This window comes from Cetorhinus maximus, chromosome 31 (assembly GCF_964194155.1).
Source record: "Cetorhinus maximus chromosome 31, sCetMax3.hap1.1, whole genome shotgun sequence".
Lineage (NCBI taxonomy): Eukaryota > Metazoa > Chordata > Chondrichthyes > Lamniformes > Cetorhinidae > Cetorhinus > Cetorhinus maximus.
Window position 1 is genome coordinate 7,641,535 of NC_135909.1, and position 26,114 is coordinate 7,667,648.

A 26,114-nucleotide genomic window follows, 5' to 3' on the forward strand; every position below is an offset into this window, starting at 1 on the left:
ATGTCCTGAAACCAAAACCATTGGCCCGGGGTTTGCAGTCAGTTCTGAAGCAATAGCGCCTGTCATCGACATCAAAGATGCCGCAAATACCTCGCAATTTCTGTAGCATGGATTTCCCCCTGTCCCGACATTAGTTTGAATCTGGCTCCAAGTCAACGGGATCTCCAGACATCCCGCAACTGTGATGTCACCCAGCAGGCCGGGTAGCCAATTAGATTTAAGGATTCCCACAGATAGCAAGCCAGAATGTAAACTGCTCTGATTATCCTTTGTTTTTTTCTACATTTTGCAGAGGGAATTAAATGATTGGCACAGACACATTAGATTTTAAAGAATTTTAAAGGGATATTATATTTAAAATTGTAATTTTTTTAACGGTATGAAATATTGACGTTACACTCATATAAAACTAGGGACGGAATTTTAGGCCGGCGGTATTTTTCCAGCAAAGTTACAATGTTAATGGGAAGTTATGGCCAGGTTTTGGTAAGTAGCTTGGGAGTGTCTTGAGTAGGGGGAGATTTAAGAGATAGGGAAGAGGGGAGGGCCACAGATTTGAAAGCAAGGATGAGAATCTTAAAATCAAGGCATTGCTTATCTGGGAGCCAGTGTAGGTCAGTGAGGACAGGGATGATGGATGAACAGCACTTGGTTTAGCATTATGACACAGGATCACCTCAGGTTTATGGAGCCTAGAATGTAGGAGATGGTTCAGAGAAGAGTTAATTCTGGTGGAGATAAGGGCATGAATGAGGGTTTCAGCATTTAAAACAGAGATGAGGCAAAGTTTTTTTCACTCGGTAGATGCAGTGTAGTGTATTTGGATTTCCAGAAGGCATTCAATAAGGTGCCACATAAAAGGTTATTGCACAAGATACGAGCCCACGGTATTGGGAGTAATGTATCAGTATGGATTGAGGACTAGTTAACACACAGAAGACAGAGAGTCAAGATTAATGAGTCTTTTTCAGGTTTGAAAGATGTAACTAGTGGGAGTGCCACAAGGATCAGTCCAAATCAATTATTTACTATCTATATTAATGACTTGGAGGACGGGGCAGAGTGTAACGTATCCAAAACAAAAAATAAAAAATACCTGGAAAAACTCAGCAGGTCCGGCAGCATCGGCGGAGAAGAGCACAGTTGACGTTTCGAGTCCTCATGGCCCTTCAACAGGACTGTTCTGTTGAAGGGTCATGAGGACTCGAAATGTCAACTGTGCTCTTCTCCGCCGATGCTGCCAGACCTGCTGAGTTTTTCCAGGCATTTTTTACTTTTTGTTTTGGATTTCCAGCATCCGCAGTTTTTTGTTTTTATCTTATGTAACGTATCCAAATTTGCTGATGATACAGAAATAGGTGGGAGGGCATGTTGTGATGAGAACATAAGGAATCTGTAAGGGGGTATAGACAGGTTGAGTGAGTGGGCAAAAACTTGGCAGATGGAGTTTAACGTAGGAAAGTGTGAGGTCATGCACTTTGGTAGGAGGAATCAAAAGGCAGACTATTATTTAAGTGGAGATAAACTCCAAAAAAGTGCAGCACAGAGGGATCTGGGCGTTCTTTGCGTGAAACACAATAAGTTAGCATGCAGGTGCAGCAAGTAATTAAGAAGGCAAATGGGATTGTGGCCTGTATTGCTGGGGGGTTGGAGTTTGAAAATAGGGAAGTCTCGTTACAACTGTACAGGGTGTTGGTGAGGCCGCACCTGGAGTACTGTGGACAGTTTTGGTCCCCGTATTTAAGAAAGGATACACTGGCATTGGAGGCAGCTCAAAAGAGATTCACTAGGCTGATTCCTGGGATGAAAGGGTTGACTTATCAAGAATGGCTAAACAGGTTAGGCCTTTATTCATTCGAGTTTAGAAGAATGAGGGGTGATTTTATTGAAACGTACAAGATTCTGAGGGGGCTTGACAGGGTAGGTGTTGAGAAGATGTTTCCACTAGTGGGGGAATCTCGAACTAGGGGACATGGTTACAGAACAAGGAGATGCTCATTTAAAACTGAGATGAGAAGGAATTTATTCTCCCAGAGTGTAGTGAATGTCTGGAATTCTATACACCAGAGAATTGTGGAGGCGAGGTCACTGAAAGTATTTAAAGAGGAGGTAGATAGATTTTAGAAATATTAGGGAGTTGAGGGCTATGGGAAGCCGGCATGAAAGAGGAGTTGAGGCTTGGGGCAGATCAGCCATGATCTTACTGAATGGCTTGAGGGGCCGAATGGCCTACTCCTGCTCCTATTTCTTATGTTCAGAGGGTCATGAGTCTTTGGAACTCCCTTCCTGAAAAGGTGGTGGAAGCAGAGTCTTTGGATATTTTTAAGGCAGAGGTGGATGGGTTCTTGGTAAGCAAGGGGGTGGTAGGTTATCGGGTGGTAGGTGGGATGCAGATTTCAGATCCGCCATGATCTTATTAAATGGCGGAGCAGGCCTGAGGAGCTGAATGGCCTACTTGGAGCTCCTTGTTCGTATGTTTGTATGAGCTGAAGTGGGGGCAGAGCTGTGCAATGTTACAGAGGTGGAAATAGGCAGTCTTGCTGAAGCCTATTGCTGTTGGAAGCTCATCAGGGGGTTAAATGTGATTCCTAATGTGCGAACAGTCTGGTTCAACTCAGGGAGTTGACAGGGAGAGGGATAGAGTGGGTGACTAGGTTAGAGTGCCAGTGGCACTGGGATCCCTCAAATTGTCTCAGAAAAGTTGTTTTCTGTTCTGTGCCAAATATCTCTTCGCCAATCGTGTGACTGCCAGGATGGTACAAGGTGATATAAGTGAAGGCCTTCGTCCTTTCTTTTCCCGCAATTCCCGTCAACCTCTATCAAGTCCAAATCCATGCAAGGATTTTGTCCTGCTCCCATATGGCAGAGTATTACTTAAACGGTGATAGATTGAGAAATGTTGACCTTGGTGTCCTTGTACAGGTGCAGCAAGCAGCTAAGAAGGCAAATGGCCTTCATTGCGAGAGGAATTGAGTGCAAGAGCAAGGATGTGCAGGAGCAAGGGCCTTGGTGAGACCACACCTGGAGTAGTGTGTGCAGTTTTTGTATCCTTACCTACAAAAGGCTATACTTGCCATTGAGGGAGTTATTTTTTTATTCGTTCATGGGGTGTGGGCATCGCCAGCATTTACCTAATTGTCAGGGGGCAGTTAAGAGTCAACCACATTGTTGTGGGTCTGGAGTCACACGTAGGCCAGACCAGGTAAGGACAGCAGATTTCCTTCCCTTAGGGCATCAGTGACCTGAGGGGAGACAGGAATGGGACGCCAGCAGAATCCACATCCTGCCCCTCACTGCTGGGCTATCAGAGGCTTAAAGCAGGTAGGTGGGAAGGGCCCTGTCAGATCGTGTTACCCTGTGGCCGCAGTCATGTGCCTACCAATGGCGAGGCTCCGGACTGGCACTGCCCATCCACCTCTCCCTCCTGCCTCGCGATGGTGTGTAGGCAAGTCCTCAGGAATGGGAAGGGAATGGGAGTAATGACATCAGTGCTGGGCTGTGCTGGTTTCTTGGTTGTACAGGGCAATGGTGAGACCAGTCTGGAGTATTGTGTACAGTCCTGGTCTCCTTATTTAATGGAAGATGTAAATGTGTTAGAAGCAGTTTAGAGAAGGTTTACGAGACTAATATCAGGAATGGGCGAGTTGTCTTATGAGGAAAGGTTGGACAGGCTAGGCTTATATCCGCAGAAGTTTAGAAGAGTAAGAGGCGACTTAATTGAAACCTTTAAGATCTTGAGGGGTCTTGGCAGGGTGGAGAGGATGTTTCCATTTTTGGGAGAATCTAGAACTAGGGGTCGCTGTTTAAAAATAGGGGGTCGCTCATTTAAGACGGAGACGAGGAGAAATTTTTTCTCTCTGAGGGTTGTGAGTCTTTGGAACTCTCTTCCTCAAAAGGCGGTGGAAGCAGAGTCTTTGGATATTTTTAAGGCAGAGCTAGATCGTTTCTTGATTAACAAGGGGGGTGAAATTTTATTGGGGGAGGCAGGAATGTGGGGTTGCGGTTACTTTCAGATCAGCCAGGGTCTTATTGAATGACGGAGCAGGCTCGAGGGGCCGAGTGGACTACTCCTGCTCCTCGCTCGTATATTCGTACGTATGTTGGTTTGGTGGTTTTCTTGCTGTTCAATGAGAGAGCCTCCCAAGCAGTAGGTGTGCCACATCCGCATACTCATTCTACATGGAGCAGTGTAACTATTGATACAGTGCACACAGTACAATATAGATACAGGGTTGGCACTAGATGTTATCTAGAATTATTCAGTACAACTACTGTATTCATATAGCACCTTGAACACGGCAAAACACCTCAAAGTACATCAACAGGGGAATGGAATATAAAAGTAGGGAAGTTTTCCTGCAGTTATACAAGGCCGTGGTGAGACTACATCTGGAATGCTGTGTATAGTTTTGGTCTCCTTATTTGAAAAAAGATACAATTGCATTCGAAGCAGTTCAGAGAAGGTTCATTCAACTCATTCCTGGGATGAGCGGGTTGTCTTATGAGGAAAGGTTGAACAGGTTGAGCCAATACCCATTGGAGTTTAGAAGAATGAGAGGTGATCTTATTGAAACAAAAAAAGATCCTCAGGGGACTTGACAGGATGGATGCTGAGAGGATGTGCCACCTTGTGGGGGAATCTAGAACTAGGGGGGCACAGTTTCAAAATAAGGGGGTCTTCCATTTAAGATGGAGATGAGGAGGAATTTCTTCTCTCAGAGGGTTGTTAGTCTGTAGAGTTCTCTTGCCCAGAGAGCAGTGGAGGCTGGCTCATTGAAAATATTCAAGGCTGAGGTAGACAGATTTTTGATTGACAAGGGAGTCGAGGGTTATGGTGGACAGGCAGGAAAGTGGAGTTAAGGTCACAATCAGATCTTATTGAATAGCAGAGCAGGCTCGATGGGCCCAAAGGCCTACTCCGGCCTCCTGTTTCTTATGATGCAGATCCCTTCTCCATCCAATCCAGACCCTTGGTTGGGGACCTCTGCCGCCCCCAAAGCTGGCCCTAGTTTTTGGTCTCGCCGCGTGCCTTCCCCACAGGTAATGAGTTACTGAACTTAGTCTTGCGATGTGTGGCCTTACCTCCCCAGTTCTCGATGCTGAACAGCTGGCTAAAGTTGTGAGCCACAAAGGGGGAGATGTGCTTCAGGTCGTGCGTGCGGACCCGGGTAGCGAGCAGCGACTGGTGGGCATCTCGGAAGGTGGTGTCCATCAGGAGTAGGCCTTCGTGGTTCCGGACAGCCTTCGCAAAGCCTTCAGGGCCTTCCCTCAGGAGAATCTCACGGAGACCCGCCGGAGGATCGCCTGCAGGAAAGAAAAGGGAGAAAGAAGGTCAATAGGAGAATGGAACATAGAGGGAGGGCCAGCCCACAAGATCTGCCAGGTGGGCGGGGTGGGGGGGTGGGTAAATGAAGTTTCTGCCATCTTTAACCCTGGTTTAAAAATCATTTTGCCTGAAGCCAGCCCCTGAAAAACTAGCCGCCCTCACAGATTTTCATAATGACCACAGCCATTTGGGGCCTATCGAGTTTGCCATTTTAGGCAGGAGGACATGTTTTAAAACATTTACCTATTAAAATATATTTAGTTTACTGAGAAGCTGACCAGTTCACATTAACAAAACTAGCAAAGGATCGACATAATTTTAATTCAGACGCTCGAGCGGTGGACGAGACAACCCGGTTACAATCGCTTTATCTTTGCGAGGACCAATTTCTGGCTCTATTACTTAAGCCTGGCAAGAGTTCACGCGTTTGGGGCAGGAGTCGGCCACTCGTCACCTCGAGCCTGCTCCGCCAATCGATAGGTGACGGCTGATCTGGTTGTGGCCTCGACTCCACTCTCCTGTCTGACCACCCCCGTAACCCGTGACTCTCTCGTTAATAAAAAAGCCCTCTAGCTCGGCCTCGGATATATTCAACGATTCAGCCTCCGCTGCTCACTGGGGAAAAGAATTCCACGAGCTAACCACCCTCTGGGAGAAAAAAAAATTCCCCTAATCTCCATCTTCAATGGGAGGCTGCTTACTTTTAAACAGTGTCCCCCTAGTTCTAGACACCCCGGGGAGGGTAAACATCCTCTGGGCAGCCACCTTGTCAAGTCCTCCTCAGGATCCTGAACACCTAACTTCTTAAATACATCGAGGAAACATCAATCGTAGCTTCGTTTCGGAAAAAAGAGCGAGTTCCCTTCCAAGCCACTCACCTTCCTGACTTGGGAAAATATCGGCCGTTCCTTCACTGCCGCTGGGTCAAAATCCTGGAACTCCCTCCCTAACAGCGCTGTGGGTGTACCTACACCACATGGGGTGCAAGAAGGCGGCTCACCACCACCTTCTCAAGGGGGCAATGAGGGATGGGCGGTAAGACTGTTGGCCCCAGCCAGCTACGCCCACATCCCGTGAAAGAACGTCCTGGCGATATTCCGCTGCCATTGCCGAGGGGGAGAGTTTAAACGTTGATCTATGCCAGAAAGTGACGTGTCTTCCTTCGATTAACCGGTGAATTGTTTTAGCACAAATAAAGGAAAAAAAAAGCTCCAACCTGTTTCATTTTTAATTTATAAGCCGCGGGGGTGCAGCTGTGTAAAAATGCCAGTTACCAGATGTCAGGATTGAAATAATCTGTTACATTTATTAATGGTCGAAGAAACAATGCAGAAGCAGTCAGAATCATGACAGTGTTACTATTTGATTAAATGAATGGTGCTCCATGACTCGAGGGAGCTGGCCTTGTCAGAGAGATGAAATACTGCACACGCCACCAGACTCTGAATAGTGCATATCAATAACAAAAGGTTATTCATCAAATTAAAGAAAACTAACTTTCCTACGTTGCAAAATTTTTGTCGTGAAATTAAAAAAAAAGCACCTTGGGACAAAAGAAAGGACTCAGGTCAGCCCTGGTCAGCTCTCTCTCTCTCTCAGACAGAAGGCTCTGCGATTGAGACCCAGGCGCCAGAGATGTGACCCCCGTAATCTAGGCAAACACTCCCAGTTCAGTACTGAGGGGGTGCTGCACTTGTCGGAGGGTCAGTGCTGAGGGAGCGCTGCACTGTCGGAGGGTCAGTACTGAGGGAGTGCTGCACTGTCGGAGGGTCAGTACTGAGGGAGTGCTGCACTGTCGGAGGGTCAGTACTGAGGGAGTGCTGCACTGTCGGAGGGTCAGTACTGAGGGAGCGCTGCACTGTCGGAGGGTCAGTACTGAGGGAGTGCTGCACTGTCGGAGGGTCAGTACTGAGGGAGTGCTGCACTGTCGGAGGGTCAGTACTGAGGGAATGCTGCACTGTCGGAGGGTCAGTACTGAGGGAGACTGCACTGTCGGAGAGTCAGTACTGAGGGAGTGCTGCACTGTCAGAAGGTCAGTACTGAGGGAGTGCTGCACTGTCGGAGGGTCAGTACTGAGGGAGTGCTGCACTGTCGGAGGGTCAGTACTGAGGGAGTGCTGCACTGTCGGAGGGTCAGTACTGAGGGAGTGATGCACTGTCGGAGGGTCAGTACTGAGGGAGTGCTGCACTGTCGGAGGGTCAGTACTGAGGGAGTGCTGCAACTGTCGGAGGTGCCAGCTTTCGAATGGGGAATTAAACTGAGGCCCTGCCTGCTTCCTGGATGGATGTAAAAGATCCCACCACCACTATTGGAACAAACGGAAGGGAGTTCTCTCTGGTATCCGGAGATAGCATTGAGCCCTGGTCATTTATGCTAATCTGGAAGATTGCGGGGCAATTGGCTGCTGTGTTTACGACATTACAACAGTGACTACACTTCCAAAGTGTTTCAATGGCTGTAATGTGAAGACATGAGGCTGGGGTACATCGAGGCTGTGAAAAATGTGTGAATCTGTGGCCGTCTGCCTCAGCTGGAATGGATGCTACTGACTGCACCCAATTGATATGCTTAACACTTGAAACACTGCAATCAGTGAAAGAAGGCTTAACGACGGAATTGAACCAGTAGAGCACAATCAGTGTATGGCACAATCTAGCTGCACACAGCTCTAGTCAGAGCCGCCGTGGATTGTGTGTCCAGTTCTGATCAGACCCACATTCTATTCTGTATCCAGTTCTCGTCAGACACACATTGAACACGGTATCCCAGTTCCGGTCATACCCACATTGAGCACTGTGTCCAGTTCCAGTCAGGCCCACTTTGGGCGCTGGGTCCAGATCTGGTCAAACTCACGTTAAGCACTATGTCCAGTTCTGGTCACACCCACACTGAGCACTGCATCCAGTTCTGGTCATTCCACATTCAGCACTGTGTCCAGTTCTGGCCACACCCACTTTGCGCATTGTGTCCAGTTCTGGTCACACCGACATTAAGCACTACGTCCACTTCTACCACACCCACATTGAGCACTGTGTCCAGTTCTGGTCATTCCACATTCAGCACTGTGTCCAGTTCTGGCCACACCCACATTGAGCACTGTGTCCAGTTCTGGTCATTCCACATTCAGCACTGTGTCCAGTTCTGGCCACACTCACATTGAGCACTGTGTCCAGTTCTGGTCATTCCACATTCAGCACTGTGTCCAGTTCTGGCCACACTCACATTGAGCACTGTGTCCAGTTCTGGTCATTCCACAATCAGCACTGTGTCCAGTTCAGGCAACACTCACATTGAGCACTGTGTCCAGTTCTGGTCATTCCACAATCAGCACTGTGTCTAGTTCTGGCCACACTCACACTGAGCACTACATCCAGTTCTGGTCATTCCACATTCAGCACTGTGTCCAGTTCTGGCCGCACCCACATTGCGCATTGTGTCCATTTCTGGCCACACTGACATTAAGCACTACGTCCACTTCTACCACACCCACATTGAGCACTGTGTCCAGTTCTGGTCATTCCACCTTCAGCACTGTGTCCAGTTCTGGCCACCTCCACATTGAACACGGTATCCAGACCTGGTCATACCCACATTGAGCACTATCTCCAGTTCTGGTCACGCCCATGTTGAGCATTACCACATGCACATTGAGCACTTTATCCAGTTCTGACCATACCCACATTGAGTACGGTATCCAGTTCTGACCATACCCACATTGAGTACGGTATCCAGTTCTGACCATGCCCACATTGAGTACTGTATCCAGTTCTGACCATACCCACATTGAGTACTGTATCCAGTTCTAGTCACAGCCACATTGAGCACTGTATCCAGTTCAGGCCACAGCCACATTGGGCACTTTGTCCAGTTCTGGTCACACCCATGTTGAACACTGTCCAGTTCTGCTCAGACCTAAATTGAGCACTATGTCCAGTTCTGCTCACACCCACATAGAGCAATGTGTCCAGTTCTGGCCACACCCACATTGAGCAATGTGTCCAGTTCTGGTCACACCCACATTGAGCACTGTCCAGTTCTGGTCACACCCACATTGAGCACTGTGTCCAGTTCTGGTCACACCCACATTGAGCACTGCATCCAGCTCTGGTCAGTCACACAGTGTGCACTGCATCCAGCTCTGGTCAGACTCAAATTGAGCACTGTGTCCAGATCCGTGTCAGTCCCACATTGAGCACTCTGTCCAGTTCTGGTCACACTCATTGGCTGCCGCCTTTAGCCATAATTTCCATCTCCTTCCCAACCGCCGAGACATCGAAGCAGCCTTCTGTCTCCCTGACTCATGCCTTCTGGTGGATATGATAAGTTGGCTTTCTTTGTAATAAAAGAAGATTGTGCTAAAAATTCCCCTTGATGCACTTGCTACCAGACCAAACGAGGACTGTGTACAAACGCTAGTGACCTTCTTGAAGCCAGTTCCACAAGCATTCATGCAAAACTCCTGCAAAATCAACTCGAATGGACTGAACACTGACTGGGTGGGTGAAAAGCATCTCCCCAGCCAGATCTGGTTTTCTCAACTCTCAAAAGGCCAACGGTCCAGGGGAGGACCAAGGAAACGCTTGAAAGACACTCTGAAACTCTCCTTGAAGTGCGGCAGCATTGACGTTAATGACTGGGAAGGGATTGCTACAAATTGTTCAAAATGGGGGTAACTTGTTCATCAAGCTGCATCCTGATGCCCTAATGATGAGGCAGAGGTGGCAGCAGAGAGGGAAAGACAAGAGATCAAATCCTACACTACCTCGTAGGACATCCTGCCCCATGAGATCTGTGCAACAAGAATCGACATGTTCAGTCACATGAAGGGTGACAGGAAATCACGGCCCTGGGTGTATGTCATCCTCCAGTTGAGGGGCAACCGATGATGATGGCCAGGCCAGGAATCACGTCTCTCATTCCCGGAAGGCTCTCCCATTTTCCAGAGACACTGCTGCTACGGTCACACCTGTCGACTACTGATCCCACTTATGTCCAAAGCCGTGGAATTTTCCAGCACTCCTCGTTTGCAGTCTCTCAGCGTCAAATGTGGTGTTTCGGTTTTGAGGTAGGGGTGAGGACCTCTGCTTGGTAAAACTGCTCAGTTGTCCCACCACCACATGACCGACGAAGCTGACAGCCTCCAAAGTCTGTCTCCTCGCTGAGCCTCACACAGGGGTTTTTCCCTCATTGGGCTATCAGGCTCCAGGCGCAGGGAGAGAGGTGTGAACAGCCATCCCCCCGCAGTCAGAGCTACCGAATCTTGCTGGTTTATGTGGCTCGGGTTAGCTCAGCACTGCCTTAATGTAGTGGATGTTGCCTACAGAAAATAGGAGAGGAGTTTCCCCAGCCCCATAGACGTGAGTGGCCAGGAAAGTAGGGCAAGCGGTTGCATTGTGGTAATGTCGCTGGACTAGCAATCCAGAGGACAACGTTAAATCCAATGTTTGTATGTTGAGGGAAGAATGAGTCTAAAGCCAGCCTGTACCTTTATTTCCAAGCCTGTGAAGACACAGACTCTTCCAATTCCTCCCAACAATCAGTGCGGACACCTCTTCACACTCTTGTGATGAAGCCCTGATACTTGCCCAAACGGGGACAGTGCTCTTGATTGCCAACTTGAAGCATGACCTCTGGTGCAACACAAATGCAAAATTAACAACCCAGGCTAATGCTCTGGGGGCATGGGTTCAAATCCCGCCATGGCATCCCGTGGAATTTCAGTTCACTTCATAAAATCTGGAATTGAAAGCTTGTCTCAGGGATGGTGACCGTGAAACTATCATCGATTGTTGCAAAAACGCATCCAGTTCACTAATGTCCCCTTTAGGGAAGGAAATCTGCCATCCTTACCCGGTCTGGGCCTACATGTGACTCCAGACCCACAGCAATGTGGTTGACTCTTAACTGCCCCTCTGAAATGGGCCAGCAAGCCACTCGGTTCGAGGGCAGTTGGGGTTGGGCACCAAACGCTGGGCCTTGCCAGCGATGCCCGAATTCAATCAAAGGGAAAAAGAATGGCAGCAAACCCCATCAGGGTGGCTCCACCATGTGGTGCCAGCTCCTGGCAAGATTCAGTGGACACTGGAATCAGCAACCCACTCAGGCAATCAGGGTAATGAAGGCCTTAACGAAAGGCCATTTTCTGAGAGTGATATAAGTTTGCCGCCATCGCATGGATGCCACCCCCACCCCCCCCCCAGGCTCCACAAACCCCTCCACCCAAGCCTACCCCGCTGTGTCGGGAGCCCAGCAACACTTCAGAGGCAGCTTCTTGGTGGGAGGGGGCTTCAGCAGGTGCCGGTTAACAGGGAGAGACGCCATGCAGGCGCAGAGGTGGTACCATTATGGCCGAACACTTTCTGGTGGGAGGGTTCCATCTCCAAATTGAGGACTCTCACAGGTCTGGGCCTTGGTTTTTTTTTTATTATTAGCACATATGGAACCTTCCGTGAGCTCCTCCATTTTGAGGAGCCTCCCATTCCTCCCTCTTCCTCAGCAGTGCTCACCTCTTCCAATGGGGCGGCTGCTAGCTTTTCCACCATTGCCACGGTTGGTGAGATAGGAGCATTCTGGAGAGAGCGCTTTACTATCTGAGGTGCTGTCCTTAAGTCGAGGCCTTATATCTGCCTCGATTTCAGGGAGCTACTGAAGGCCGCTGGAGACAAAAGGAAGAGGAGCAGGGGAATTTTCCCCTGTGTCCCAGAATCACAGAATGGTTACAGCAGGGAAGGAGGCCGTTCAGCCCATCGTGTTTCTGCCAGCGCTCTGAGGGAGCATTTCACCTAGCGTCATCCTCCCCACCTCCCTGACACCGGCCTTTTTCCCGTAACTCTGCACATTCTTCCTTTTCAGGTAACGGTCTAATTCCCTCTTGAATGCCTCGATTGACCCTGCCTCCACCACACTCTCAGGCAGCACATTCCAGATCCTAACCACTCGCTGCGTGAAAAAGTTCCTCCTCATGTCGCCACTGGTTCTTTTGCCAAGCACCTTAAGTCTGGGCCCTCTGGTTCTCGGTCCTTCCACCAATGGAACACTCTCTCCCTATCTATCCTGGACCAGCATTTCTCCCTCACAATACCCCAGTAGTAAGTGGTGGCATGTTCATTTATTTCATTTGCTGTTTGAGAGACTTAGCTGTGTGCCATTTGGCTCCTGAATTGGATTAAATAACAACTGCAGTGGCACCTCATGGGCTATTCATGGCCCTGGCCTTCTCCCCTTTCTCTCCAGGTTGGCAGAGGGTGGGGCAAGGGTGTGGCTGAGGGACTGAGATACATCCGTGGGCATTGCCAAGATACCCTACAAGACAAAGGGCTTGGCACAGAGCAATTGTGGAAGGAAATTCCTTTGGAAGGAAAGGCCAAGTAGAGAGATTTTTTAAATAAAATAAAATCCTTTGCTTTCTGCTGCACAGAGTGCGGTTAAACGTGCATGCAGCAGCTGAAGATTTGACTGCCTTATGTTTTGTTAGAAGCATTAGATTCTGCCCGTACCCATAGCAACACTCCCCCTTGATCAAGGATCAGATCATCTAGTAATAATGAACTCCCCAGATTTGCATGTCGCTGATCTATCGATTTCAGGATCAGTGTAGTCACTTCGTCGGGTCTCACGTCCAAAGTCATCCTGCTGTGCATTATTCAGTAATACTTCATACATTTCCAGTCAGTTCTTTTTAATTATCGTGCGCAGTGCAGTGATAACTGCTGCAGTGTAACACTGAGAGGAACAGCCACTGGGCATCCCCTGCATTTCACACAGGAGACTTTACAAGTAAAGATCCTGTTGTGTACAGCGAGCGGGTTCACAAGGAAAGGCTTGCATTTCTATGGCGCCTTTCACCACCTCAGGGCACCCCAACGCCAGTGAAGTGTAGTCACTGCTGTAGTCACTTTTATATTCGCTGATGTAAGAAATACAGCAGCCAATTTGCACAAAGCAAGCTCCCACAAACAGCAATGTGGTAATGACCAGACTACTTGCTTTTAGTGATATTGATTGAGGAATAAATATTGGCCCCAGGACACCAGGGAGACCTCCCACTGTGCTCTTCTTCCAATATAGCTGTGGGATCTGTTATATCCACCTGAGAGGGCTGACAGGGCCTTGGCTCTGGCCTTCAGTGATATATATCATAACAGCATAAGAAATAGGAGCAGGAGTAGGCCATTCAGCCCCTCGAGCCTGCTCCGCCATTCAATAAGATCGTGGCTGATCTGCTTGTGTTTCGAGTTCCACACTCCCATCTACCCCCTGGTAACCTTTGATTCCCTTGCCTAACAAGAATCTATCTACCTCTGCCTTAAAAATATTCAGTGAGCCCTCTTCCACTACCTTCTGAGGCAGAGAGTTCCAAAGTCGCACAACCCTCTGAGAGAAGTAATTTCTCCTCTTTTCTGTCCTAAAAGGGCAAATCTTAATTTTAAAACAGTGCCCCCTAGTTCTAGACCCACCCCACAAGAGGAAACATCCTTTCCACATCCACCTTGTCAAGACCGTTCAGGATCTTATACACTTCAATCAAGCCATCCCTTCACATTTCTAAACTCCAGTGGAAACAAGCCCGGTCTGTTCAACCTTTCCTCATAAGACAATCTGCTTATTCCAGGTACCAATCCAGTAGGCCTCCTCTGAAACGCCTCCTACGCATTTACACCCTTCCTTAAATAAGGAGACCAAAACTGCACACAGTATTCAAGGTGTGGTCTCACCAATGCCTTGTATAACTGAAGCATAACCTCTTTACTTTTATGTCGATTCCTCTCATATTAAAGGGTAGCATTCCATTAGCCTTCTTAATTACTTGCTGTAGCTGCACACTAAATTTTTGTGACTCATGTACTAGAACACCTAGATCCCTCTGCACCTTGGAATTCTGCAGTTGTCCTCTGTTTAAGTAACACTCTGCTTTTTTATTCTTCCTGCCAAAGTGAACAACTTCACATTTTCCACACTATACTCCATTTGCCAGATCTTTGCCCACTCACTCAACCTATCTGTATCTGTCTGCAACCTCCTTATGTCCTCTTCACAACATACTTTCCTACCTATCTTTGTGTCATCTGCAAACTTAGCTACCATGCTTTTGCTCCCCTCGTCTGAGTCATTGATGCAAATTGCAAAAAGTTGAGGCCCCAGCACAGACCCCCCGTGGGTCTCCACTCGTCAGGTTCTGTCCATCAGAATAAGACCCTTTAATGCATACTCTCTGTTTTCTGCCAGCCAGCCGATCTTCTCTCCATGCCAATATGTTACCCCCTACACCATGAGCTTTTATTTTCTGCAATAACCTTTGATGTGGCACCTTATCAAATACCTTCTGGAAATCCAAGTACAGTATGTCTACAGGCTCCCCTTTATCCACAGTGCATGTCACTCCTTCAAAAAACTCCAATAAATTGGTTAAACATGATTTCCCTTTCACAAAACCATGCTGACTCTTCCCGATTACTTTGAGTTTTTCCAAGTGTCCGGCTATAACCCCTTTAACGATCAACTCTCACAACTTCTCCACAAAGACATCAAGCTAACTGGCCTATAGTTCCTGTTTTCTCCCTCCCTCCCTTCTTGAATAGAGGGGTTATATTTGCTATTTTCCAGTCTGATGGAACCTTTCCAGAATCTAGTGAATTTTGGAAAATTAACACCAGTGCATCTACTGCCTGATTAGCCACCTCTTTTAAGACCCTAGGATGAAGTCCATCAGGATCCAGAGACTTGTCAGCCCACAGCTCCATCAGTTTGCTCAGTACCATTTCCCCAGCAATTGCAATTTCACCAGGTTCCTCTCTTCCCCTCCACCTCCTGATTTACAGCTATTACTGGAATGTTTTTTGTCTCCTCTATAGTGAAGACAGAAGGAAAGTATTTGTTCATTTCATCCACCATTTCCTTATTATCTGCTATTAACTCCCCACTATCACTCTCTAGAGGACCAACATTCACTCTACTTTTTTCCTTTTTAAATACCTGTAGAAACTTTTGCTATCCGTTTTTACATTTCTAGCTAGTTTCCTCTCAAACTCTAATTTATTTCTCCAGATTAACCTTTTAGTCATTCTCTGCCATTCTTTATATTCTGACCAATCGCCTGGCCTGCCACTCAACTTTGCAAAGTTATATGCTTTTTCCTTACATTTGATGCTTTTCTTAACCTCTTTAGTTAACCACAGATGGTGGGTCCTCCCCTTAGAATTTTTCTTTATAGTAGGATTATACTTATTCTGAGTATTCTGAACTATCCTCTTAAATGTCTGCCACTGCTTCTCTATTGATCTATCCCCTAGCCTAGTTTCCCAGTTCACTTCAGCTAGCTCAGCTTTCATCCCCACATAGTTGCCCTTATTTAAGTCTAAAATACTAGTCTTAGACCCACTCTTAGACCCTATCAAACTGGATGTAAAATTCAATCATATTTTGGTCACTGCTACCGAGGGGAGTTTTTACTCCAAAGTCATTAATTAATCGTGCCACATTACACAATACCAAGTCTAATATAGCCTGCTCGCTGGTGGTTCCAGAACGTGCTGTTCTAAGCAACTACGTTGAAAGCATTCTATGAACTCCTCCAGGCTACTACTGCCAATCTGATTTTTCCAGTTTATATGTAGATTAAAGTCACCCATGATTATTGCCGCCCCTTTATCACAGACGCACAATATTTCTTCCTGAATACTTTGTCCTTCATTGTGCTTACTGTTAGGGGGCCCGTAGACCACTCTCGTGACTGACTTCTTTCCCCCTACCATTCCTCATTTCCACCCAAACCGATTCTACATCCTGACCTCCTGTACCAAGGTCATCTCTAACTATTGCACCAATGCCACCTTTGATTAACAGTGCTACCCCTCCACCTTTACCTAGCTTCCTATTTTTTCTTGAATGTCATGTACTCCTCAATACTCAGGCCCCAATCCTTGTCATCCTGCTGTCATGTCTCTGTAATTGCTATCAGATCATATTTATTTACTTCAATGTTTGCTGTCAATTAATTTACTTTGTTATGAATGCTACGCACATTCAGATACAGAGCCTTCAGTTTTGTCTTTTTGTTATCTTTGTAACATCTAGTCCTGACTGTTGGTGTATTTTTAGGTTTTTTTCTCTCTGTCCCTTCCTGCCATTCTCTGACCTTCATTTCCCATATTTACTATTTTGCTCTCCTGCTTTGACTCTACGAAGCTATCATATTTTCCATTATGGGTGTGAGTGTGGATGGTTCCGTCTGTGTGACTGATTAAATTAGACCAGAGATGCTTAGACTACACGATCGGAATTATCAAAATAGTCGGTGTAAAACAGATTTTTGAAATGGAGATGGATGATCAAGGATGAGGGTCCTACTGATAGGGTGTGAAGGAAATTTGCATTTTTAAGTGAAGGGGTTGTTTGATTTTCAGAGGGGTGGTATAACGTTTACAACTAATAAGATAAGTGAGGAAAAGCAATACATTTTTTTTCCCTAGAAGTGCTGACCAAAACGATGACATGAAAGATTCTTATATCATGGGAAAAGTAAATATCCAAACACATGTAGAACAATGGGATTTTACACATTAAAGAGAGACAAACATATATAAGGAAGAACGGAAGGCTATGTGGGGTGTGGCTGTGGAAAACCTGGAAAGGGACAGCGTGTGAACCAGACTTGGGAAAAGCCTCCAACCACTCTGAAGAAGTGCTGCTCCAGTAACTAAAGTTGTGTCAAAAGCTTTTGGAATTCCACCGTCGAGTGGGTGCTGTGACAACTGTGCTGTTTACATTTAAAATCGATTTTGGACTGTTGCCTTAAACAGGGTGTGCAGTTGGGAGTCAGGTCAATGAGGAATTTTGGGATTTGTTATAGTATTAAGTAACTGTAATCCTATGTATGTGTTTGAATTATTTTCTTTTGTTAATAAATGTTTTACTTTAATTTTTAAAATCCCTAAATGTGTCAGCATACTCAATACATCTGAATCAATGTACAAATCGTCTCGTAATAAATACAAATTACAAAACCGTTGTGACAGCGTGGTCATGTTTCCCTTGTGAATTTGGTCCATAGCACCTGCCACATCATAACACCCTTGCTTTGCTACGTCTACCCAAGCTTGATCCCTTCACTCCTCTTGTTTAGTTTCAAGCTCTCTCTACTTCCCTAGTTATGCGATTTGCAAGACGCTCATCCCAACTTGGTTCAGGTGTGGGTCGTTCCAACGGTACAGCCCCCACTTCCTTAGTACTGATGCCAGTACCCCACGAACCAGATACCACTTCCCGCACACCAGTCTTTGAGTCACGCATTCGTCTCTAATCTTATTTACCCTATGCCAATTTGCACGTAGCTCAGGTAATAATCCAGAACCTTTGAGGTTCTGCTTCTTAATTTGGTACCTAGCTCCTCATACTGACTTTGCAGAACCTCTTTCCTTGTCCTGCCTATGTCGTTGGTACCTACATGGGCCACGACAACTGAATCCTCCCCCTCCCACTGCAAGTTCCTCTCCAGCCCTGAGCAGATGTCCTGAACCCAGGCACCGGGCAGGCAACACAGCCATCTGATCTTTCTCTTTGCTGCAGAGGACAGTGTCAACCCCCTTCAGCTATCCCCTACACCGTACTATCCCCTACTCCAACTACATTCCAGTTTGCTCCCCCTGCTTGAACGGCTTCCTGTACCATGGTGCCATGGCCAGCCGGCTCATCCACCGTGCAGACCTCACTTTCGTCCACATAGGATGTGAGCACCTCAAACCCGTTTGACAATTGCAAAGTCTGAGGCTCCTCTACTGCTATCTGCTCAGTCCCTTTACCTGTCACATCTTCCTGTACCTCACTGTTGACTAAAACAGACGACCTTATTCTAGGAGGCGTGACTGACTTCTGGAACAAAATGTCCAGGTATTTCTCCCCTTCCTCTACATTGCGCAGTGTCTGCAGTTTAGCTTCCAGATCAATAATCATGATCTGGAATTCCTCTAGCTGCTTACACTTTCTGCAGATGTGCTTGTCATGGGTCGCCTTGGTATCCAGAAGCTCCAATATTACACAGCTGCAACATAACACCTGTCCTGCTATTCTAGCTTCTGTTATTTAGTTAACTTAATTTAATTACTTTCTTTCTATGTATGCTACAATTTACTGTGCTTATTAAGTGCTAGTACCACTGACAACTAAAAGTTATACGCTTCTTAACTACACAAGTATATGTTTTAGATGTTGTTTTAATTATTTTATTTTTATTGCCTTTTTATTTTTTATTGTTTATTTGCTGTTATATTAAAGGTCTGTGCAGTTCTCAGTTTCAGTCTCCCAGTCGCTGGAGTAATTCTCCTACCTTAAGCTGCAGCCGTGGGTCCTAATCTTCGCGAGATCACTGAATTAATCACTGCGAATAGTGTGTGAATCTGCAGCTTTGAGATCTCTTCAATTTCAGCTCGATTTAACAGAGTGACCAGGACAATGCAGAAACATCGCGCACCCCGAATTATCGACTTGGCAAACAGGACACAAACGAAAGATCGTCACTGTGGTAAAGGGACTAGGCACGGGCGACAGGCAACTCTGCAGGTAATGGCCCAGAATTTGCTGCCAAATTAACAGTGGGGGCTGAACGCCACCCGCCGTTATTCACGTGCAAATCCTCCAGCATTGTTCATTTGCATTGCTCCACTGTTAGCCTCAAGGAAACGGCAGCTCACCATCAGCCTCTCCCCCCACCCCGCCCGCCCACCCCCCCCCACCCCCCCCCCCCCCCCCCCCCCGCCCGAGTCTCGGAAAGTTACTGCATTTCCACATCAATTACCCATTTAACCCACTGCAGAAAGTTAAGGCTGGTACTTAACTGCGTAAGGATGCGTTTAAAGAGAGAATTATACAATGGCGCTCAACCTCTCTGTCCCAGAAAGGGGGCATTCAACCTCTCTGGCCTAGAAAAGGAACAGATAAAACTGGGAAATGCTGTTCCTGCAGGGTGCAAATTGTTCTTAGAGGTTTTAACGTTGTTTTCTTCCTTTTCCTTTCTGTCTTTACTTCTCTCTCTCTCTCTTAATCCAATCTTTCTTTCTATCCCTTTATTTCTCTTTCTGTACCTGATTTGACTCTAATTCACCTTATTTCTGTCTCCATTAGTCCTCTGCTTATGTTCTCAATCCTTTTAGCTCATTGGTTAAAGAGAGAGACTGTTGTTGGTCCTGTCATTCACTGACATCCCAAATGCCCTGCTGCACATGATATGCACGACCAGCGACATTTTTTGACCTGAAGAGTATAGTAAAACATCTAACCAACAGAACACTGTGCAAGATCTGGGTCCTTCTGTCCACACAAACACAGCCCACTGGTCAGTCCCTCGCTTTGACCTATTTCTTCAAGCTCTGGTCAATCTGACCGCTTGAAAAGCTTTGTGGAGCAACAAATATACATGAAAAGTATGACCCTGCTTTCTGTTATCACTGGGCGTCTGCCCAGGCAGTGAGCACTGGAAGGGGGATTCCACTGTGTAAGGCATTGCTGCTGAGGCCAATCTCGTCCTCAACCAATGTTACAAATTCCCAGACAGCGGGCGGAGCAGCTGGAAGTTCCCCAACCAGGAGAAGGTGGGGGGCTACAGGCTGTGCTTATACCACGGGCTTCCTATTCCAATGACAACATTCAGCCACTCTGCTCTCCATGAGAAACGTGCAGTGAAAAATCCACCTACTTAATGGAGCTGCTGCAGTAAACGGCTCCTCAGATGAGTTTGAGGGAAGCTTCCCTGCAAATGGAGCAAAGAGTTAAAACAAATGCCCAAGCTGGGTTGGCAGTCGGAGCTAGCTGCATTGCCACGACTCACTGGGCACAGTGCGCTGTAATATCAAGCCCCACTGCTCCCTGAGCCGTGACAAATGCGAAAAGTTTGATCAAACTACCAGGTTTGCCCAATTCTAACTAACTGTTTGATTTAGGTTAACAGAATACAAGAGCCAGGTTTGTAAACTTAATAAGCAAATAACTGTTCATTGAACAAATTGTTTTTAACTAGTGGCAAAAGAAAGAAATAGGAACTGCTGACCTCTAGCTCTGTATCTTAACCTCTACCCCTTCTTAAAGCCCCCAACACACACACGACACACAAAACATGGATTTTAAGGGCGAGATAAAACAGCTCAATAGCACCAATCTGGAGTACAGAGCTAGATGGGTTGATTTTGATTGATGTCTTCCAAATTCCTTGCAGTCTGCTGTTGATGACACGAGGTGGTCTGGGGGCAGGGTTTTACACTGACTGGGCAGGCGTGTGCCCGACCCGATCGGGCATGAAATCACACGAGATGACGTCAGGCAAGTGTCCCGACGTTATCCTGCGCTCATGTGATATTTCAGTCAGCTGGCGCGTGCAAAATTTGGAAGTGCGCCCACCGACAATTAGGGGGGAAATTAAGCCCATTAATGATACCATTGTCTGTCATTTTATGTAGCCCAGCACTTTTAGTCTGTGGTCCACTGGTTGAAAAACTTGCTTTTCAATGTATCTATCGGCGATTTTTTCCCTTTTCCTCTTGACAGGGGTTTTCAGAGAAAGCAGGTTACAGGGCTGTGAGGGTTAGCCATCTAGCCACTACTATGACAGAATTATTGGAATCTTACAAACATGGGAGAGAGAGGTGTTAGGTCTTCCCTCTTTGCAGGCTAGGAGCTGAACTGCCTGCACTGTTACCACACAAAACCCTGGTCACCTGGTCAGGAGCTAATTAAAATGATGTCATCAGGCAGTTCCCCCTTAGTCCAGGACTCCTTTCCAGCACCATCCTGTTCTTTTATGGCACATTCTGTTCCAGAGTAGCAACATTGTAGATATTCCTCATCCTGTTCCAGTCAACATGTCTTTCAACTGCAGCCACGGTGATTTTTAAAGCCACAGTCCAATTTTAAAGCTACAGTCCAAGAAAAATAAAAATAGGTTCTTTACAGTATCTTTTACTCCTGTGTATCCAGGCTGCTGCAAAGTATTTGTGGATGGTGAGCGGAAGCTGGGTTAAGCTGACTGACCCTGTCTGTGCCTTTTAGAAATATCGAATAAGCTGCATATCATCCAAACACTCCCGTCTCTTAATTATAAACAGCGTACAGAGGCACCAGGGAAGATGCAAACAGCACATGCAACGATGATACCAGAATTGAGAGGTTATGTCCTATCAGGAAAGGTTGAACAGGCTGGGGCTCTTTTCTCTGGAGGGATGACCTGATAGAGGTTTGTAAAACTATGAAGGGTTCAGTAGGGAAAACTTTGAGATGTTTCCCACTTGTGGGAAATTCCAAAACCGGTGGCTATAAATATTAGATCATTGCTAACAAATCCACTGGGGAATTCAGGAGAAACTTCTTTACCTGGAGAACGGTGAGAATGTGGAACTCGCTACCACAAGGAGTGGTTGAGGTGAACAGATGGATGCATATAAGGGGAAGCTGGAAAATAACACACGAGGGAGAAAGGAATAGAAAAATATGCCGTCTAAAATGCGATGAAGTAAATTGAGTGAGAGGCGACCTGTGTGGAGCATAAACACTGGTGCAGTTGGACCAGTTGGACCGAATGGCTTGTTTCTGAGCTGTTCAAAGGCAATTAGGGGTGGGCAACAAATGCTGGCCTTGCCAGTGATGCCCACATCCCAAGAAAGAACGAAGGAAAGAAAAGCCTTGGTAAAATCCACGTAGACAACACCGAGCCTTTGCAAAGGTGTTGCCAGGGCTGGAAAGTTTTAGCAATGGGCAAAGACTGGATTGGCCGGGGCTTCATCCCCTTTGGAACAGAGGAGGCTGAGGGGAGATTTAATTGAAGTGTGCAAAATGATGAGGAGCCGAGGTAGTGTGGATAAGATGCGTCTACTTCCCATGACGGAGAGGTCGGGATTTAAAAATATTGGCGGAATGATTAGAGGAGAAATGTTTTCACCCAAAGGAGGGTGGTGGGAGCCTGGAACTCACCGCCTGACAGAGGCAGGAAACCCCTCGTCACGTTTAAAGAACGCAAGGGCAGAATTTTACGCCGACTGGGCGGGTGTGTGCCCGGCCCAATCGGGGCGTGAAATCGGGCGAGGTGACGTCGGGCAAACGTCCCGGCACTATCCCGCGCTCGCGCGATATGTCAGTCGGCTGGTGTGCGCGCAAAAGTTGGAAGTGCGCCCGCCGACAATTTAGAGGGTCATTAAGCCCGTTAACGGCGCAATTGTCTGTCATTGTACGCAGCCCGTCCAACCTTACGGGCTGGCGGACAGGCAAATCGGCCAGGCGGCCTCTACATTTTTCAGCAAGCCTCATCCAAGGGCGGGATGAGGTTTTTGTTGTTAAACAAAATAAAAACATAAACCTGCGGACAGCATTTTTATAATCCATAGGTTCAGGTGCCCGGTTGAGATGCTTGGACATTTTTGTCCTGATTTTAAAAACTTTATTTCCTGGGTTTTGGGCTCTCTGCCTTCAGGGAGCGCCCGCACTCACAGTGACGTCATCGCCCGCCCCCTCCCACCACCCCAGCAGCGCTGAGCTTTTCAGTGCGCGTTTCACGCTGGCCGGCCGCTAATTGGTCAGCCAGTGCGAAGTCGTGGTCGGCGGTCCGTTTCCCGACCGCTCCCGGGCCCGCCGATCACACCCGCTCCGCCAACCTGAGAATTCAGGCCTTGGCTGTGCACTTGTGGTGTCCTAACCTACAGGGCCACAGGCCGAGTGCTGGAAATGGGTACTGGGCGGGAGAGACCTTTTCCAGCCAGCACAAACATGGTGGGCCGAAAGGCATCCTTCTGTGCCGTGATTATCTATGAAATAAAAGCAGCAGCCGGCCGTACGGCCGCTTGAGCCTGCTGCCACCGTTCAACAAAATTGTGGCTGAACTAACAGGTCAACTCCACCTTACCGCTGACCTATCCCCTTTAATCACAAAATCACACAGTGCAGAAGAGGCCCTTCGGCCCATCGAGTCTGCACCGACACGTGAGAAACACCTGACCTACCTACCCGATCCCATTTACCAGCACTTGGCCCATAACCTTGAATGTTATGACCTGCCAAGTGCTCATCCAGGTACTTTTTAAAGGATGTGAGGCTAACCCGCCTCCACCACCCTCCCAGGCAGTGCATTCCAGACCGTCACCACCCTCTGGGTAAAAAAGTTTTTCCACACAACCTCCCCTAAACCTCCTGCCCCTCACCTTGAACTTATGCCCCCTTGTGACTGACCCTTCAACTAAGGGGAACAGCTGCTCCCTATCCACCCTGCCCATGCCCCTCATAATCTTGTACACCTCGATCAAGTCGCCCCTCAGTCTTCTCTGCTCCAACGAAAACAACCCAAATCTATCCAACCTCTCTTCATAACTAAAATGTTTCATCCCAGGCAACATCTTGGTGAATCTCCTCTGCACCCCTTCCAGTGCAATCACATCCTTCCTATAATGTGGTGACCAGAACTGCACACAGTACTCCAGCTGTGGCCTCACCAAGGTCCTATACAACTCCAACATGACCTCCCTACTTTTGTAATCTATGCCTCGATTGATAAAGGCAAGTGTCCCATATGCCTTTTTCACCAGCCCACTAACATGCCCCTCTGCCTTCGGAGATCTATGGACACACACGCCAAGGTCCCTTTGTTCCTCAGAACTTCCTAGTGTCATGCCATTCATTGAATGCTTCCTTGTCAAATTACTCCTTCCAAAGTGTATCACCTCACACTTTTCAGGGTTAAATTCCATCTGCCACTTGTCTGCCCATTTGACCGTCCCTTCTATATCTTCCTGTAGCCCAAGACACTCAACCTCACGGCCAATCTTTGTGTCCCCCCACATAATCATCTATGTCGTTTATATAAATGACAAATAATAGGGGACCGAGCACAGATCCCTGTGGTACGCCACTGGACACTGGCTTCCAGTCACTAAAGCATCCTTCTGTCATCACCCTCTGCCTCCTACAACTAAGCCAATTTTGAATCCACCTTATCAAATTACCCTGTATCCCATGTGCATTTGCCTTCTTTATAAGTCTCCCATGTGGGACCTTGTCAAAGGCTTTGCTGAAATCCATATAAACTACATCAACTGCACTACCCTCATTTACACACCTGGTCACCTCCTCAAAAAATTCAATCAAACTTGTTAGGCATGACCTCCCTCTGACAAAGCCATGCTGACTATCCCTGATCAAACCTTGCCTCTCCAAGTGGAGATAGATTCTCTCCTTCAGAACTTTCTCCAATAGTTTCCCTACCACTGACATGAGACTCTCTGGCCTGTAGTTCCCCGGCTTATCTCTCCAACCCTTCTTAAATAGCAGAACCACATTAGCTGTTCTCCAGTCCTCTGGCACCTCCCCGTGGCCAGAGAGGAATTAAAAATTTGAGTCAGAGCCCCTGCGATCTCCTCCCTTGCCTCCCTCAGCAGTCTGGGACACAAATCATCCGAACCTGGAGATTTGTCCACTTTTAAGCCTGCCAACACCTCCAATACCTTATATACTCCCTATATCAATTTGCTTAAGAACCTCGCAGTCTCTCTCCCCGAGTTTGATATCTTCATCCTCATTCTCTTGGGTGAAGACGGACGTGAAATATTCATTCAAAACTCTAGCGATGTCCTCTGGCTCCACCCATAGATTGCCCCCTTGGTCCCTTATGGGTCCTACTCTTTCCCTGGTTATCCTCTTCCCATTGATATACTTATTGAATATCTTGGGATTTTCCCTACTTTTACCAGCCAGAGCTTTCTCATATCCCCTCTTTGCTCTCCTAATTGCTTTCTTAAGCTCCGCCCTACACTGTCTGTACTCCACTAATGCCTCTGCTGATTTGCTTCCCTTGTACCTGCTAAAAGCCTCTCTGTTCCTTCTCATCGTAACCTGAATATCTCTGATCATCCATGGTTCTCTGGGCTTGTTACTACTTCCTATCACCCTAGAGGGAACATGTTGAACCTGGACCCACTCCGTTTCCTTTATGAACACCCCCCACTGTTCCTCTGTAGATTTCCCCACAAGTAACTGTTCCCAGTCTAACTTGGCCAGATCCTGTCTTATTTTACTAAAATCCACTCTCCCCCAATCCAAAACATTTTTTTGCAACTTGTCGAATTCTTTGTCCGTAACAAACTTAAACTGTACATTAAAGTTTAACTGGCATTAAAGTAGAGGCCATCCAGCCTTGCCTTACTCCCTTGAAGCTTATTGCAGCTGTACTCCCTCTGACTTGATTGTTTTACTGTATTATGATGTGTCCCTATTCTGCTCACGCTCTGTTTTCTGGCAAAATAGAATACAAATATACAAAAACAATAACATTGTCGTGCCGCAGGAAGGTTAACCAATTTGCCAATCCTTCCACTATTTCACGCTGTTCCCCAAGTCAGGAGCGGGAAGGTACAAAGGCAGCAACTTCATCGAATCCGAGGTTCATCCTGCATTGTAACATTGAGGAGAAAATCACCCCAATAACTTACATAAAGCTACACTTTTCAAGGATCTACACTTGAGCTTTCCTGTCACATTTCAAAATGTGATCAGAGCCCCTTTCATCATCTCACATGGCCCAGCTTCTAATTATTCTTCCAATAATTCATTCTCAGGGTGTGGGCGTCACTGGCCAGGCCCAGCACTTATCGCCTTGAGAAGGCGGTGGTGAGCTGCCTTCTTGAACCGCTGCAGTCCATGCGGTGTAGGTACACCCACAGTGCTCTTAGTTCCAGGATTTTGACCCAGCGACAGTGAAGGAACGGCCGATATATTTCCAAGTCAGGATGGTGAGTGGCTTGGAGGGGAACTTGCAGGTGGTGGTGTT

At 47.2% G+C, this 26,114-nt stretch overlaps 1 protein-coding gene across 1 annotated transcript in view; it reads right to left on the bottom strand.

Moving 5' to 3' along the window:
• LOC144670407 (pyruvate carboxylase, mitochondrial-like) overlaps window positions 1-26,114 on the bottom strand; it is a 1,036,891-nt gene that overhangs the window by 222,543 nt on the left and 788,234 nt on the right. Inside the window, exon 14 of the mRNA XM_078532890.1 lies at window positions 5,083-5,304. Within this exon, the coding sequence (XP_078389016.1) occupies window positions 5,083-5,304 (222 nt within the window). The remainder of the gene's footprint in view (window positions 1-5,082; window positions 5,305-26,114) is intronic.